At 60.5% G+C, this 17,029-nt stretch overlaps 1 protein-coding gene across 1 annotated transcript; it reads right to left on the reverse strand.

The window, feature by feature from the left end:
* Window positions 1-4,452: 4,452 nt before the first annotated feature.
* Elfn1 (extracellular leucine rich repeat and fibronectin type III domain containing 1) lies at window positions 4,453-6,936 on the reverse strand. The gene has a single exon (XM_027922757.2). It carries the CDS (start codon window positions 6,934-6,936, stop codon window positions 4,453-4,455), a length of 2,484 nt encoding a protein of 827 aa, XP_027778558.2.
* Between the last annotated feature and the right edge of the window lie 10,093 nt (window positions 6,937-17,029).

Consider the following 17,029-nt stretch of genomic DNA (forward strand, 5'->3'; position numbering starts at 1 on the left):
GGGATCTCCTGTTGAGAAGGAGGAGCTGTCCATGGTACCTTGCAAGGCCACACTCCTGTCTAGCATCGTTGGCACTCGCTTCTGCACAGGGGTTTGCAGACGTCCATCCTCTCTCCCGTCTTCCTGCACCACACCCCACTCCCCACCAAGGGGAGCCGAGGCACATGGCTAGAGAGATGCGGTGGTCACCATGGTCCTGAGTCGGCTGCATTTTTAGAGGAGCGCTCCAAGGGCAGATGTCAGCATACTGCCACGATTGTCTCAGGGCAGTGAGATTGAGTGGTTTCCATTTTCTTCTTTGTGTTTGACTATCTCTAAAGTTTATGTAATAAAAGGATTGCTTTGGAGATAAGAAAAATCAATAAAAGTTGTTATTCTTTAAAATGGGCGCCCAAAGACCGACTCTGATCTCTTCACACTTGCAAAGCAGGCCTGGAGCTTGGCCACGCCCACCTCCCCACTCGCTCCTGCTGCCTGGCTCTGGCCTTGGCTGCACCCAAGGCAGAGGGGGCAAGCGTCACACTCCGGCCCTGTCCCTGCAGCCCCCTCTGGCACAAGCCCCTTCCCTGACTCCCAGCTCCCATCTCTGCTCTGCTTGTCCTTCAAGTCTGTGAGCCATCTCCTTCCCTGAGAAGCATCCCTGTCCCCAAAGGACAGCTCCTACCGTGCCTCACCTTTGCACATGTTGTCTGGGAGACATCCCCCCTTCCCAGGCCCGTGCTGGGCCTCCCCTCGGCCTCAGCCTCCCCTCAACCTCAGCCTCTCCAGTACTGCTTGGCCTGCTCTCTGTGCCCTCCGTGGCTAGGCTCCCCACCTCCAGGTTCCCAGGCCATTTGGCCAGGGGGGCCCAACAGGTACAGGTTGGTGGCTGGAGAGGTGGGAGGGAGGGGAGCGAGGCAGGCAGGTGCCTCCTGCCCGGCCAGCTGGCTCTCCTCTCAGGTCTTCTCCAGGGCCCTGTGGTCTCTCTCTCCTTTCGTGTCTGCTTCCTCCCTTTGTCCCAGGGTGCTGTCAACATGGCTGCCACATGCCGTGGTCCCTACACCCTTTCTGGAAATGGCCCTTTGCAGGGAAACCCCCTTGGTTTATTCTATTTGGGCGTCAACACTCTCATGGGCAGGGCACGGGTTTCCCTGCTGCCTCGAGCATACCTGGTATACAGTAGGGGCTCTGTAATTGCATGCTGAGTGAATGGTTAAACCTCAGGAACAGCACCTCGGGTTTTCTGTTTCCATGCTCTGCAGCTTTCCTGCAGACAGAGAAGACCTGGGGATTGGCCTCCTGCTTGGCCTCCCAGGTGCCCTGTTCTTACCCCACCGGGTCCTGTCCAGGCCTGTGGCCCTGGGGCTGGGTTGTACATCCCTCCTGTGCTCCCCACAGAGCCTGGCACATAGTAGGTGCTTAATGAACGTGTGTGTGCATTCCTGGATGCCTCATCAGGCATCACCCTCTGACCTCCACCAAGTGACGGCACGGTGACCGGCAGGTGTCCAGTGTGGAGCCAGCTGCCAGCCCTGGTCCTCCTGGGAGGCTGGGCTGCTGGCTGGGCTTCTCACTGCCAAGGACCACGCACCCTCATGCCACTTGCCTCCCTTTCCTCATCCTCCCCCAGACACCCACTGTCCCCTCGGTCCCCTGCTGGATGGCGGCTCTCCATGCCGTCCCTTCAGACACCAGCCCTACCTGGCCAGCTGCTGCACCTCTATTCTATGTCTTTCTCCCTGGTCCCCTATAAATAGTGCATTTTATCTCTTCAGTGAAAGGGCCTGGCCACCTTCTTCTGTCCCATGACCAGGACTGTCACTGAGTGGCTGTGTGACCTTGGGCAAGACAGGCCTTTCTCTCTGGGCCTCCACTTGGAATTCCTTGATCCTCTGTGCCCCCCCGCCTATAGAGCCTGGCACATAGTAGGTGCTTAATGAACGTGTGTGTGCGCTCACCATCTTTAGCCATCGACAGGTCCTGGGCTCTCTCACCATTCCCTGGAGATGCTGTAGGAGGGTGCAGAGCCACCCAGAGCTTGGGAGGCGCCACAGAGGTGGAAGTCTCTGCAGAGGCCTGACCTTTGGGCTGTGGGCTCAAACAGAGAAGCCCAGGACACGCAGTGTCCTAGGGAACGGCTCATCTCAGAGGAGCTCAGTGTCAGAGTGCCTGTCGAGCCCACGCAGGTTGGAGGCCACGAGATGTCTCAGCACCAGGGACCACGCCAGGCCCGCCTGGGTGCAAACTGCAGCGGGGGGGGGGGGGCAGGCCAGCCTAGAGGCAGGTTGCGGGGCCCTGTCTGCAGCTCCGGGTTCCCCAGGGGTCAGAGATGGACCCTGAGGCTGCGTGGGGCTTCTACTCAGTCTAAGAAAGGTTCCTAAAGCTGGAAACAGCGACGAGAGATGGTGAACTCCGGCCGTCGAGAGGTTGCAAGCAGAGGCCGCTCCTCCAGCCCAGCCCTGCCTGCCCTCCCCACTCCCTGCATCAGGCTAGAGCCCAGATCTTTCTCCAAGGTCCACAGGCCTGCCTCCACCCTGTGGATCTGCCCTCAAGTCCTCAGGGCCCTGGTGCCTCCAGGACCCAGTCCAGCCCAAGCCTCCTGTCTTACTGGGCCTTTGTCAGAAGCTCAGATAGGGAGCGGTTTACCCTGGATGGAGTGGGGTAGGGGTGGGTGCCCCATGCCAGGGCCTTTAGGAAGAGCAAGGGAGGGGTCTCCCAGCCGGATAGGGGAACATGGTTGGGAGATGTGGCTCCTGGCCACCTGTGCTGATGCAGGTGGACTCAGGGCTGGAGGCCAGTCCTCATGTCTTGCTCAGCTCCGAGGGCAGGATGGCAGGTAACTGGTCTTGGCAGCAAGGAGCACTGGAGTTAGCTTCATGGAGGGACTTTCTCCCCTCTCCTCTAAAGGTTCTAAATAAGCCCATGTTCCTCCCAGGTGGACTCTGGCCACTCATTCACTCAGCAGAGGCTGCACCAGAGCAGGCTGCTTGGAGGCACAGGTGTGGGTGAGTGGGGAGAAGGGGGTGGCAGGGCATGGTGGTGGGCTGAGGGCTGGCTCCAGTTCATCATGGGGTCCATCCGAGGAGGGGGCTCTGGCCATCAAAGGGCCCCCATGCAGACGCATCCCCCTCCTGTCTCGAGGTCACACTCACTCCTGCAGACCCAGGCCCGCTTACACTCCCTCAGCTGCGTGTGCACAGCCAGACACACCGGGCCCTGGAGCAGCCTAGGGACCCAGGAGCCGCTGCACACCCTGGGCCCTGGCCCTGCTCACCCCCACTGCCACCTCTGAGCACTCGGCTGGTTCCTGTCCTGTTCACCCTGGCTCTTGCCCCCAAAGCTGCTGGACTCTCCTCCACCAAGCTGGGCTGCCCAGCTCCCCCACATGCAGCCCCCCACCATGGTCACCCACTCCAGGTGCCACTCCACCCCAAGGCCAGCCCCGACTAAACATCAAAGAAGCCCCCAATCTTCCCCTGAAACGCAAGTAAAAACCCAGTACAAACAGGTATTTGGGTTTTTTTTTTCCTTTGCAGATATTTTTTTAGTAGACATAGTCATTTTTTTGTTGTTGTTCTTTCTCATTTTACAGCAAACATTGCAAATATAGAAATATTTTTCTGTACAATGGAACGACTCGAGTATACACCAGGGACCGGGCTGGGGGTGCACAGTGCTTCCCAGCCGAGCCCCTCCACCACCCCGCCCGTCCACAGGCACGGCCTCCACCTCCCCACCGAGTCCGGAGCTTCAGGACGGTCCTGGAGGCCGCTCCGCCTTGCATCTGTTCTGTCCCTCTGCGGTGGCCTCCGGAGGTGGCAACGAAGAGACGGGCTGGACAGAGAGTCCACAGAAGACCACAGACTGGGAGGTCCCGCGGGGGGGAGGGGTATGAGGCGACCATGTTGGCCACGCCCCCCCACGATAAGGGTTTTATCTTGTAAAGAATTTTACTTTTATTATTTTTTTAAAAAAAAGGAAGAAAAGAAAGAGAAAGAGGAAAAGAGAAAAGGCAGAGAAGAGTCAAAAGAGGAAAGATAATGAAAAAAAAAAAATCCCCCACCCCCACCCCTAAGACACAGTTTTCCGAAGTCCCCGGTGTGCATGTGTGTGCGTGTGCCTCTGTGCGTGTGTGTGTATGGGTGCGTGTATGTGTGTGTGGTGCGTGCGTGTGTGTGCATGTATGTGCGTGTGTGTGCGCACGCGCGCTGCTCCCTCGGTCTGCTGGCCCGCGCACCTCAGCGCAGGTGCAGCGCCTCAGGACAAGCGCCTGACCCGTCCGGGTTGACGGCCCCTCCCCGCGGTCCGCAGGGCCTGGCTCTGACCTTCCTGTGTTGTGCGCGTGCGTCGGGTTTCCCCGGTGAGAGTCTCTGAGTTACAAATAGCTGCGGTGGATCTCGTATCCTTTTTGGTCCAGTGGGCATCACGAGTTTCGGGGAGGGCTGGCGAGGCACGGGGTGCCCGGCCGAGGGCTCAGGACTTGTGCTGGGCGGACACGCCCTTCCAGTAGTCCAGGATGTCATGCAGATCCTCGTCTTTGGCGAACTGGACCTTCTTGCGCAGGGCGTGGCCGGCGGCCATGAACTCCTCCTCGTCCTTGTGCCGCCGACGGCTCAGTCTGAAGCGCTCCCAGATGCTCTGGGTGGCCCTGCAGGTGTACTCGGGGCTGGAGGAGTAGCTCAGGTTGTGGTACTGTGGGGACAGCTGCGAGTAGGCCAGGTCGCGGGGCCGCGGCCGGGTCAGGGGCTCCAGGATGGACGCCTTGCGTCCACCCAGGCCCTCGTGGGCGGGCGGGGGCGGGGGCGGTGCCGGGGGCTCGGCCGGGTGCGAGCCGGGGTACGAGTGCCGGTGCTCGCCGTACTGGCGGCCCTTCTCGGCCTCTGCCCGCAGCACGGCGGCCGCGGGCGTCACAGTGAGGATGGTGTCGGCTGCTGGTGAGCTCTTCTCGATGTACTTGGCCTCGGCCGCCTTGTGCACACCTGAGGCCTCGGCGCGGAAGGCCCGCGGGCTGCGCGTGGAGCCGCCACTGGAGGAGGTGCTGGCCCGCGGGGGCCCCGGCGCCGTCTCCACGCTGTGGTGCCGCTGCAGGCCGTGGCTGAAGGCGTCCTTGTACATGGGCGACAGGAAGCTGTGCTTGCCGGCCAGCGGCTCGGACAGCAGCACCAGCTGCGGCTCGGCTGTGGACACAGCCCCGGACTTGACACCCTGGAAGGCGGTGGACTCGGACTTGAGCGCATCGATGCAGTTGTTGATGATCTGGTTGACTTTGTCCACCTCCTTGGCGATGGTGGAGATCTCAGCCACGGAGCTCTGGCTGTCCGGGCCCTGCCGGCCCAGCTCGCAGTCCCTGCGCTCCGGAGCCTCCCCCGTGCGCACCTCGATGTAGTTGCCCTTGCTGGCCTTGGGCGTCTCTGCGCTCTCCACCAGCTTGTACTGCTCCACCTCGCCAGTGGCCGCGGGCAGGTACGGGATGCGGGTCACAGCCTCAGGGCCCAGCAGTGGGCCTTGGGACAGCGGAGCCAGGCCAGGCGCCTCCATCTCTGGCCCGTACTTGAGCTCGATGATGGTCTTCTTCAGGCTGCCAGCCGCCGCCGCCGCCGCCGCCTTCTTGTGCTTTTCCTCCTGGCGCCTCCGCCTGCGCAGGCAGTAGTACACGGCACCCAGCACCAGCACCATGCCGAAGAGGCAGCCCAGGATGGTCATGATGTAGTGGGTGGCCGTGGAGGGGCTGGGCACCGGCCCGGGTGGGCTGGGCGGCTTGGGCAGGCAGATGGTGAGGCATGTGTGGTTGTGCTGGGTCCCGGAGCTGGTGGACACCACGCAGTAGGTGTAGTTAGTGAGCGTGTACAGGTTGGTCAGGCGGATCTCCTCCTGGGCCTGGGTCAGCTTGGACACGGTGGAGGGCTTGCTGTTGTTGTACTGCTCCAGCGTGTACATGCGGTTGAAGGGGCTGGGCAGCTGGACAGTGATGGTGGCCGAGTTCTGGGTCAGCTGCTTGACCTTAATGAGGGGACGGGCCTCGGCCTGGGTGGCCAGCGTGGCCACCATCGGGGTGGTGCCGTCGCCGGAGAAGCATTCGTCGTAGGCACAGGGCGCGTCGCTGGGCTCGGGAGGTGGCGGTGGTGGCGGTGAGCTCCCCAGCTGTGAGCGACCTGGCACCAGGCGGGGCCCGATCACCTCGACTGCGGCCCCGTAGGAGTCCTCCGTGCAGACGGACTGCAGCTTGCTGAGGATGCTGCGCTGGCCCTGGCGGCCCTGGCCCAGCAGGTAGTAGCCGGAGTAGACGGGCGGCGACTCGCACTGCATGCGGTCGTAGGTCTGCGTGGCGTTGGTGAAGGCGGCCAGCCAGCGCAGGAAGCCCAGCAGCTCGCAGGAGCAGTAGAAGGGGTTGCTGTACAGCTCGCACACGGACAGCTTGGCCAGGCCCGCGAAGGTGCCGCTGCTCAGCTGCTGGATGCGGTTCATGGACAGGTCGATGTTGACGATGTTGGGACACTCCCAGAAGGCGCTGGCCATGACCACCTCGATGAGGTTGGCCTGCAGGTACAGGTACTCCAGCTTGCTCAGGCCCCGCAGCATGCCCTCCGTGAGGTTGCGCAGCCGGTTGTAGCCCAGCTGCAGCACCTGCAGGTTGAACTGGGCCGAGAAGGCGCCGTCCTCGATGTAGCCGATCTCGTTCTTGGTGAGGTTGAGGTACGTGAGGTTGCCGAAGCGGCTCAGCGAGGCGTACTGCACGCTGCGGATGCGGTTCTCGTTGAGCCGCAGATCCACGATGGTGTTGTTGATCTGCTGCGGGATGGCCTCGTAGGGAGGCTGATTCTGGCTGCAGATGGCCAGCCACACGAACCCCTTGTCACCCTCGATCAGCCAGCAGTCGCCGTGGGCCAGCCCTCCCGCGTGCAGCAGGGTGGCAGCCGCCACGCACACCCACAGCACACCCCACCCGCGCCCGGCCATCGGGACCCTTGCGGAAGACCCTGCTTAGCCTACCCAAGGGGACCCGGTGGGGGGCTGGGCGGCAGCTCCCAGAGGGGAGACGGGGCGGGACGGGGAGCGGTCTGCACTCTCAGCCGTGTCCTGTCCCAAGCTGCATGGCCACGTGGTGCGAGTGCTGGGGACGGGGAACACCTCCGTCACGGCCCGCGGCCCCTTGTAGTCTGCCCCAGGTCTGCGGTGACCACAGCCTCCTTCCCCATGGGCCTGCGTGTCCTGGCAGCTCCGCCTGGTGCCTCTGCTCCGTGGAAGTCCCTGCTGCAAGACAAAAGAGGAGAGAGGTCACCGAGGCCCCCTGGACGGGTGTGGCCTGAGTCCTGGCTCCCGAGAGCCTCTGCTGGAAAATGGGGCCAGAAGCTTCCTCAGGGCGCAGGGGTGGGGGGCACGGGGGGCAGGCAGGAGGACAGAGAAAAACTGGGGCTCCTCCCACCTCTGCCTCAGCTTCCTCATCTGCAGAGGGGATGTGACGCCACCTGTGTGGCTGGGCTCCCAGGAACTGTGACTGCGTGCAGTCGGGACCCACGTGGCCCACTCCCCACTGAGCATAGCCCTGGGTAGATGGGAAACTGAGGCCCAGAGACGGGGCAGAGTCACCTGGCCAACAGGTGAAGGGGCTGCCCCAGTGGGGACATGTATGTGTCTGAATGACCTTGCTGGGCTCTGTGCCCTCCACTTGGGAGCTAAGATGCCACTTCTGCTGCGAGAGGGCCCCCTGTAGGGGTCCAGTGCACCCTGCGGATGTCCTGAGCCCAGACAGAGGATCCTTCCGGAGCATGGCTCCTCTCAAGCTCCTTCAGAGACTAATCCTGAGGTGCCTGGCCTGGCCACCAGCAGTCGGGGCTTGGTCTGAGCTCTCCGGCAAGTCGTGCCCTCTCTGAGCATCAGTTTCCCCAAATGAATCAGCTGGGAGGCCTCTGAGGCCACCACCCCATCCCTGTGCCCTCTCCGCACCCCACCCCCACGTTGGTGGAGTCTGGCAACGAGATCTGGAAGTGGGGGAGCCCGCTCGGCCAAGAAGTCCCCGCACTCTGCAGCTCCCCCGCCCAGGCTTGGGAGGGACAACTCTGCAGTCCCAGGGCCTGAGCTGTCTCCCTCCACCCCCACCTTGTGGCTGGGCAAGGGTGTCCCCCCCGCCCCGCAGCCCACGAGCACAGGTGCCTCATCCGTCACCCAGTGTCTGGTGCAGCCAAGGGCTAACGGGGCTGCAGGCTGTGGGGAGCCTCACGGGGAGCAGGCCGGGGCTGAGAGTACCGAGGTGTGGGGGACCCTGCCCACCCAGCAGGACGACCTCCCTGCCCCCTCGTGTTTTCCCTGCAGGAGGGAGAAATGGGTTTGTGTTTGCTTGTTAATATTTGGATTTACAGCCGGCCTCTGTCACCGCTCTCTGGCCTGGCAGGCAGCCAGCCGAGTGTATTTCACCGATATTGACGTCTGCAACTAGTCCGCACTGAGGCGGTTCAAATTAGGAGAAAAAAAATATATAATGATGTGAAATGGATTTTCCCCTCTTTGGAAACTTCATAAAGAACCATTTTGATCTGGCTCCTGGGAAGAGGCTATTTCTGATCTAAAGACGGGGAGAGATCAGAGGGGCTAGGGGCTGCGGAGGGGTCCTGGCAGGCCGAGGAGCTGACCCCAGGGCAGGGTCCAGCCAAGCCTGGACACCTGGGGTCAGGAATGGCTCAGCAGGATGGGGCCAAGCCCGGGAGCCTGCCAGGAGAGCCGCAGTGAGGCCCCGCAGGACGCGGCTGGTCACGTAAAACCCAGTCGCAGGGGAGCTCCGTGACATCCAGGAAAGGCTGAGGGCTCATCTCTGTCACCACTGTCCTCTCGAGCATTGCACAGTACGGGGTACCTGCAGCCTGCACCCCCCAGGGCGTCCCCTCCCTTCCTACCAGGCTCCGTCTGCCCGGGAACCTGTGCCAACCTGTGATCTGTGTCGCCTGGGCCTCCCGAGGGCCCGAAGCCCAGCAGAGGTGGAGGGTGTCAGGTAGGGGCTGGGAAAGCACAGGACTGTCCCCAGGCTTCCAGAAGGGGGTGCTCAGAGCTGCCGCAGGCCCAGCGAGGAAGTGTGGCGCCCCAGCAATGTGATCGTAATCACCTTAATCTCTTGCTCAAAATAACCCAAAGTCAAGCTAAGCAGGATTACAGGGTCTACAGAGTCCTATCACAGGTGCCGCGCGTCTCCCGCCACGAGGGCCCCAGGGCAGGGCTGCGTGGGCGCAGGGGTTCATGCCGGTGGGCCTGTGCACGTGTGTGTGGGTGGGGTGCCACCGACATGCGGGCCACGTACATATGTCCACCTACACACCTGTGCACGTGTGGGAACTTGTACCAGGGGTTTTGCGGCAGCCCCTGCTGGGACTCCCCTTCCTGCCCCCGCCCCCCCCCCCCCCGTCCCCATGTGGCAGTGTAAGAGTCTGTGCGTCCATTCAAGCCGCTGAGAGTCTCTCCTACCTCCCCCCGCAGCCTCCTCCATCAGGCTGGGCCGGCCTGTGTGATGGGCAGGCAGGCCTGGTTTTCCATCTTGAGCTGGATTGATTTTTTGATTTATTTATTTTGGTACTGGGGGTTGAACCCAAGGGTGCTCAACTACTGAGCTACATCCCCAGCCTCCCACCCACCCACCCCCACACACATTTTTAAATTATTTTTATTTTGAGACAGGGTCTCACGACGTTGCTTAGGGCCTAGGCGAAGTGCTGAGGCTGGCCTTGAACTTGCAGCCTCCCGTCTCAGCCTCCCCGGTTGCTGGGATTCCAGGTGTGGCCACCCTGCCGGGCTCTTGCCAGCTTTTGCACCTGCCCCCACCTGGCCTTGTCACCAAACCTCCCAGGTGCAGATGTGCTGGGCTAGGATGTGAATCCGGTGGCTGGTCCCCGTGTGGCCAGAAGCTTGGCCTTTGCCCCTCTCTAGCCCCACACCCTCAGCCTAGGAAGGAGCCTCAAGTTCTCCTTCCACCCCTAACTTTACACACGGGGACACTGAGGCCCGAGAGAAGGACCTGTCCAAGGTCACCGAGTGAATCAGCCCGGAGCCTCCCCCTGCCAGGGACTGGAGGGAGGGGGCTGGTGACTGAGCGGCAGCCACGCAGGCCTGAGTCTCCACCCCGGCCCCCCGGGAAAGAGTGTCCCCCGCACGGGTCTGGGGGCCCCTGAGGATGGAGGCCACGGCCTGACACCAGGAACAGCTGTGCAGGGACATGAGGGTCCCCTGGGCGGGTGCTGAACAGACCCTCTGGCCAGGCTCCCTCGCTCCTCGGCCCTGGGCACCCCTCACTGACCACTCCAGCCCCTTCTCCCTGGGCTCAGGTTCTCAGCCATCAAGCCCCGGGGGCTGTGGTAGAGTGCCGGGCCTGGCTGGCCGGAGGCGGGGCACAGACCCTGCACAGGGCGGCCCTCAGCCCACCTGCCACCCCAGACTCAGGACCCCGCAGGTGAGCCTTGGGCCCTGGCGACTGCAACTCTTGGAAGGGTGAGCGGTCCCCTCCCTCCACCTACTGCACTGTCTCCTCTGTGTCTCAGGCTTCAGGAGACACGGAAGGTGCCACCCTCGAGTCCCTGTGATCCCTTCTCCCCTCTGCAGCACCCTGTCCCAGGGCAGGTGATCCACAGCCGTGGGCCATGCGCCACATGCAGAGGCTCAGCGTGTGCTGTCCAGCCAAGCACCGCTGGCCACTTGTGGCTATGAGCACCAGAAACGTGGCCAGTGGCTGCGGTGTTGGACTGCATACTTCTAGAACCTTCCGTCAAAGCAACCAACTGACTGGACTTGAGCAACCTCCACCCTGCCCCCCACTTCCCCTTAATAGCAAATTTTCCTGGAAGAGAGGCCAGCAGTTTCGGTCCCATCTCCTGACTTCATCTTCTCTCAGCCCTTCCTGTCCAGCGTCCAGTGTCCACCTCAGCTCTCCGCAGCTCTGCGGCTAGCTCCCATCAAGGTTGCTGGCCACCTCCTCCTGCCATGTCCAAAAGGCTTGCTTTTATTATCTTGCCCTCACAGCACCTGGCCCAGGTACCTGCCGGGACTAGGTGGACGCTGCTCCTCACTGGGTCCCTAGGAGTGGCCTCTTTCTGCAGGGACCAGCGATGGTCCCTTCGATGCTGAGGTGCCCTCGGCTCCAGGCTTCAGATGGGCCACTGTCTCCTGTCCCCACTGCTGGGTCCTCACCTAGACCTCTGGCTGTCCTTGGAGCCCAGTTGTCCTCAGGTCCCTCCTCTAATGCTCCCCAGGTAGGCTTGTTCCTTGTGGTTACAATGGGGACTCTCCCAAATCTGCAAACAGTGTGTGACCTGGTGTGTGACCTGGGGCAGGCACAGAACCCCGAGGTCAGGTTTGGGAGGTCAGACTCAGCCCAGAGGATGGGGCTGGGGTGGGGACCATTGCTGGCCCCTGCAGAAAGGGGCACTCTGAGGGACCCACTGAGGAGCAGCGTCCACCTAGTCCTGGGAAGTAGGTCCCCCCACCCCACCCCAGTCACCACGGGTGTCCCAGCTGGAGCTTGGAGCAGAGGGGCAGGGCGGCCTGTCCTAGGGGGAGACTGTAAAAGATGCCACATTCCCGGGGGACAGCTGGCCAGTTAGAATCTTGCATATGGCAGGAACATCCAAAAGACCCTCGGAAGGACATGGATCTGACCTCCCTAAAGCACTCTCGCCCAGTGGGTGGCAGGTGCACCAATAGCAATAGAGTGGGGACAGCTTGCCAGGTAAAGCGCCCCTGGACTCAGTCCCTAGTACCCGGGCTCCCCACCCAGAATCACCGAACCAGGCGTCTCTGGGACTCTGCGGTGAGAAGTCCAGGACCTGGTGTCTGTCTGCCCTTGTGACGCCTCCTGGCCTCCCCCACGACCCGTGCACGCTGACACAGAGTCACTCCAACATCTCCCGGCCACTGGTGCTCGCCCACACCGTGCCCATGCTGAGAGCACTCTGTCACCAGGGGACGACGGGGACAGTGTGGAAGGCTCCACAAGTTCCCTCTGGCACATCAACCCTGTGGCCTGTCGCCACTAATGAAATAAAGAAATACGGTGTTTCCGGGCTTTTAAACTTCTTATGACCGGATTTGCATAATCGCAGCCGCCGCCCCGTGCTGGGACGGAGCACATCTGTCTAAAAATACCCTCCTCTCCTCCCTCCATCCTGTAGCCAGACGAGAGGCCGCCGCGGGGCCGGGGCTGGGGCCAGGGCTGGGCAGGGCATTGGCTGATGGACTTTCTTTCCACCCCCGGGGAAAACGTGGGCCGAGGGCCAGGCGTGGGGAGGCGGGGAGATGGGCGGAAAGTTAGAGATGGATAACTTTTCGCGGTGCCAATGTTTGGCCGATAGATCGTGTTCACTGCTGATGGTTCCTTGCCTCTGCAGCGTGGCTCTGGCCAGAACGGTCTCCCTGGCTCTGCCGCAGAGCCTCCGGGGTGTGACAGGCCTGTCAGGGAGGCTGTGGCCCCTGGCTGCAGGACACAACAGCACCAACCTGGGGGAGCCGAGAGCAGGTGGAGCCCGGCCTGACCCCTGCTGCGTCAAGAGGCACAGGACCCTCTCAGGCCAGAGCGTGAATGTTGGCTTTGCCACACTCTGGCTGTGTGACCTTGGACAATTCATTCACCGTCTCTGAACCCAACTCTCCAATGGAGACAATTGTGGCATCTCCCTCCCAGGTTTTCTTTTTTTGTGGGTGGGGACATGACCCAATCACTTAAGGCTTTGGCAGTTGCCTGGTGCAGGGTTCCCTGTGGGCATCTATCTCCTGTTCCTCCAACTGTCCTTTGGCCTGGGCGGAGGGGGAGAGGAGCGTGGGTAGGTGGGACAGCATGGCCACCATCCCAGGTGCCCACGTAGGGGAGGCCCCATGAGGGCTCCCCCTGACCCAGGGGCTCCCTCATGCCCTCCAAGGACTGGCCTCCTTGCTCCTCTGCTGTCCCTGGGGTTGGCTCCGGGTCAGGCCTGCCCAGTCTCCAGGAGCGCTGAATCAGCAGGCCTGGCTCCCGGGACTTGGCCACAGGGTGGCATCTGGTATGCGCTGGACCTCAGTGGGCGGGCCCTGACCTTGTCCTCCAGGAGGCCAGGCTCCGGGAAGGCTGCGGAGACCACTTCCCACAACAGCCCCTCCCTCCCGTCAGACTTGGGTCACTGGAGAAGGTGACCCATAGCCTTGGGTGTCTGTGACCTCTGCAGACCTCGGGTGTCAACAGAGGGGGCCTCATTTCCTCCTTGGTCTGCACGTACTGAGTGCCTGCTGGATACTAAGCCCTCCTCTGCCCAGGGAGACGGGCAGGGCCACCCCCACAGACAGGCCAGGAGACAGAGGCTCAGAGGGAGGCCAGGCAATTAGCTAGGAACGGAGATTCCCACCGCCCTCGTCCCCAGAGGGAGCCTGGGGCCAAGCGGGGCCCTGTGCTGTGGTGTGAGCATCCCCAGGTCCCCTGCAGCCTGGTCCCCGCTCCTCCACCCCTCCTCCTCCAGGTCCGGCAGCTCCAGGCTGCTCGCAAGTTAATTAGGGACCCAAACATTTAATGGTCTGTTGTGCTTCCACCGGGGCCTCTTTTTAAATTAAAAAACATGATGTATGGCACCGTTGGAGGGAGAAATCACTTTGCAATGGCTCCCCGCTCAGGCTTTGGCAGGGCTACGGGGAGGAGGGTGCCTGGCTGGCCCCTGGAGATGAGGGACGGCGGCGTGTCACCCTCTCCGCTGGAGATGAGGGACCGGCACGTGACCCTCTCCAGGAACACGGGTCCACCCCTCGCCATTGGAAATCACATCGCTTAAACCAGGCACAGGTCTAGGTGTCCAGTGCACGCCTGGCACCGTCCCACCACACCCTTCTAACCCTGGCAGCTGGGAAGTTCTATCTTTAGTCTGACCTGAATCCCTCCAGTGGTTTTGAGGGATGGCTGGTTTGAGACGGAAGGCGGAGATCTGCTCTTCTCTTCCTAGTAGTACTCTCACCTCCAAGAGCCCCTGAATTCTGGGAAGCCCTTTCTGATTACCCTGAGCTCGAGGATTTTTTGTCCCAGTTCTGAGCTCTGACCCCAGCCTGGCAGGACAGCAGGATCTCATTGTAGGAGGTGGATGGGCCCCTGGAGGACCCTGAGGCCAGCTCCCCAACCCAGGCCAGGCACAGAGATGGAGCAGCTGTTTGCAAGCCCCTCATGGGGAGGGGGGGAGGGGAGGGGAGAGGGGGGAGGGGGGGAGGGGAGGGGAGAGGGGGGAGGGGGAGGGGGGAGGGGAGGGGAGAGGGGGGAGGGGGAGGGGGAGGGGAGGGGAGGGGAGGGGGAGGGGACCCTGGGAGCCCTCCCACACCACCACCGTCTCCTGGACTTCAGACACTTGTGGCTGCTGTGAATTGTGCTAAAGATGGTGGGCGTGGTTTTGAGCAGGAGTTATGAATGAGCAATTAGCCCTCAAATGTCATGTTAATAAAGCAGGGGACCTGGCCTGCGGGGAGTGCTGGGGGTTCCAGCTTCCTTGGAAACGGAGTCCCAGGAGGACAGAGCAGGCAGGAACGGTCAGTCACTGTCCCTCACAACCCAAGCCTGGAAATGCTCCTGTTGGTTGGGGAGAGCTGGGTCCCCTCTCCGGGGATCCCAGCACAGCACGTCCCACCTAGGACTCCTGTACGTCTGGCTGTGACGGTACCCACGACTCCCACAGCCAAGGTCAGGGACACTGGCACCCCAGAGGCCCTGCCCCTCCAGGAGGCTCCTGGGCCACCAGCCTTCTCACACGCCACACCAAGTCCCCCCACGGCCACCCTTCGGGAGGTCTTCACCAAGGGCTCATCTGCAAGGAGTCCCACCTGGGTCCCCACTTGAGAGGCTTTGGCAGGAAGGGCAGCCCCAGGCCTGAGGCCCCTCACCTTCCCCGTCTGCCCCAGACTGGCCTTCCTCCGCCAGGCAGCCTGGGGACCACTGAGCCACCCTGAGACCGGACGCCCGCCTGCAGCCGCCAGCGCCGTACGGTCTGAATTCTCACATTTAACGTTCAATCCACCCGGAACGTATTTCTCTGGTGTAAAGAAGGATCAGAATTGATTTCCTCCCCCTCCCCCAAGCAGGCAACAAATTGTCCTGACACGTCTATTGAATAATCAATTCCCTCTGGTTGATTTGTGAGGCTCCCGTCTCTCCCTCCTCCCTCCACAGCCCCGAGTGGCTCCCCAGTGCCCTCAAGAGAGTGTCCATGCCTCATAGCAAGATCCACAAAGCCTTGATGATGGTCCTTGCATCTCTCCCCACCCCCACGTGTAAGGATGCGCTCCACCTGGGTTTCTAGGGTTTGCTGGAAGATGCCATCTGGGATACCTGGAAGGCTAACTCGTCCCACCACCCCACCCACTCTCTGCTGAGTGTCGGTCTGGGCTTGGACTGCAGGCTGGGGTTGGGCTGCCCTGTGCACCCACAAAGTCCCACTAGGCCCAGTCAGGACGGCGGCGATCTGATTCCTTTCCCCATCTCAAGTCGTCTAGACTGCAAGCTCATGGCACAGGGTGAGGCCAGTATTCCCTTCCCAAGCCCAGAACCAGCCCCCACGCAGCAGGACTTCCTGTGACGCTCAGTGACACTCAGTGACACTGAGCTATCCTGGGGCAGCCCCTCCCTCCCCTCCCTCCATGAAATGGATGTTTGCATCACTGAGACACGACCACCTGTAAAGACCCTCTCTCTGTCCCCCCTTTGCCTGCTCTCTTTGCTCTTTTAACTCGAATGTTCTTTCAGAGGAAACTTGAAGAGCAATTATTTTCTCTTGCTTTTCCAAACTGGCCACCCAGTGGCAGAGGGGATGGCACTGAACCTGCAAAAAAAAATTAGTTCCGAGATTCCAGCACGGCACACGGCACTCCTCCTGCTCTCCCTTAGGTCTCCCAGGAAAGCTTTATAGAGTTCTTCATAATGAACCTCGATTTTTCTTGTAAATTTATTCTGGAGAATTCCTTGGGGTTTTTTTTTATTATTTTTTTTATTTTTTTGTTGTTGTTCTTTTATTGTAGCCATTGTGAGCAGGGGACTGTTGATTTTATTATGCGTTCCAACTGGCTGTTCTTGGTACAAATGAAAATTATTGATTTGTAGCATGTTTGTTTTATATCCAACCCGGTACCTTCGTATTAAATTCTCGTATTAAATTATTTTCTCTGTTTGTTCTCTCGGGTCTCTAGGGCCTCAGAATCATACCGGCTGCAAACGATTTGCAATTCTTTCCTACAGGCGCGCCGTGTAATCCTGTTTCATGTCTTATTGCTTTGTCCTGCATTTCTGGACAATAAGAAAAGTACGTTTTTGTTTTTGTTTTTAAATAGAAGTTTTTGAATGGGAATCATTAAAAACGTCATCGTTTAGAATGAGGCTGGCTGTTGAACTGAGACAGATTCTTTAATGTGATAAAAAAAAAAGTACCTTTTTTTGGTCTATTTTTAGCAGTTACTTTGAAGTCAGAACTTGGCATTGGATTTCTGTCAGATACCTTTTGTCATTTATCAACACGACATTCTGGCTGACCTGCGGATACCGTGTATTATATTAATAGATTTCTCTAATATTAAGCCATCTTTGAATTCTTTGTGCAAATCCTACATAATCACGGCAGATTATCTCTCTAATATTCTGCCGAATTGGATTTGCTTGTGTCTTGTGGAGGACTTTGGATTCAATATTCACAGGCGAGACTGCCGTGGGGTTCCGTTTCCTGGACATCTTTGCGGTTTGGGATGTGGGGCCAGTGTCACTCCCTCCTCCAAACAGTGGCCACCAACTCATCCAAGTGATGCTTGGGATGGGGACCCCCACCCCCACCCCAGGTTCCAGGGGCGCGAGGCGGCCCTGTGAGCCACTTTGTAAATGAAGGGTCATCCTCGGCAGTGGGAGGTCACCCATTTTGTCCTTCATGCCTTCTGGGTCTTCCTGATGCAGGGTGGGCTCCCAGTAGGGCAGAGCCATCTCCCCTGGGAACATGGTGGCTCAGAAGGTGGATTTGGAACCGCCATCCTGGACAACAGGGCCACCCAGTAGGGGCTGGCCCTGGAGAACTGCTGCGGGCCATGGAGGATGGGCCTGGAG

This window comes from Marmota flaviventris, chromosome 19 (assembly GCF_047511675.1).
Source record: "Marmota flaviventris isolate mMarFla1 chromosome 19, mMarFla1.hap1, whole genome shotgun sequence".
Classification (NCBI taxonomy): Eukaryota; Metazoa; Chordata; class Mammalia; order Rodentia; family Sciuridae; genus Marmota; species Marmota flaviventris.

Bases quoted from the DNA above. Each gene is read 5' to 3' on its own strand.
- Elfn1 (XM_027922757.2), bottom strand. From the start codon at position 6,936: ATGGCCGGGCGCGGGTGGGGTGTGCTGTGGGTGTGCGTGGCGGCTGCC.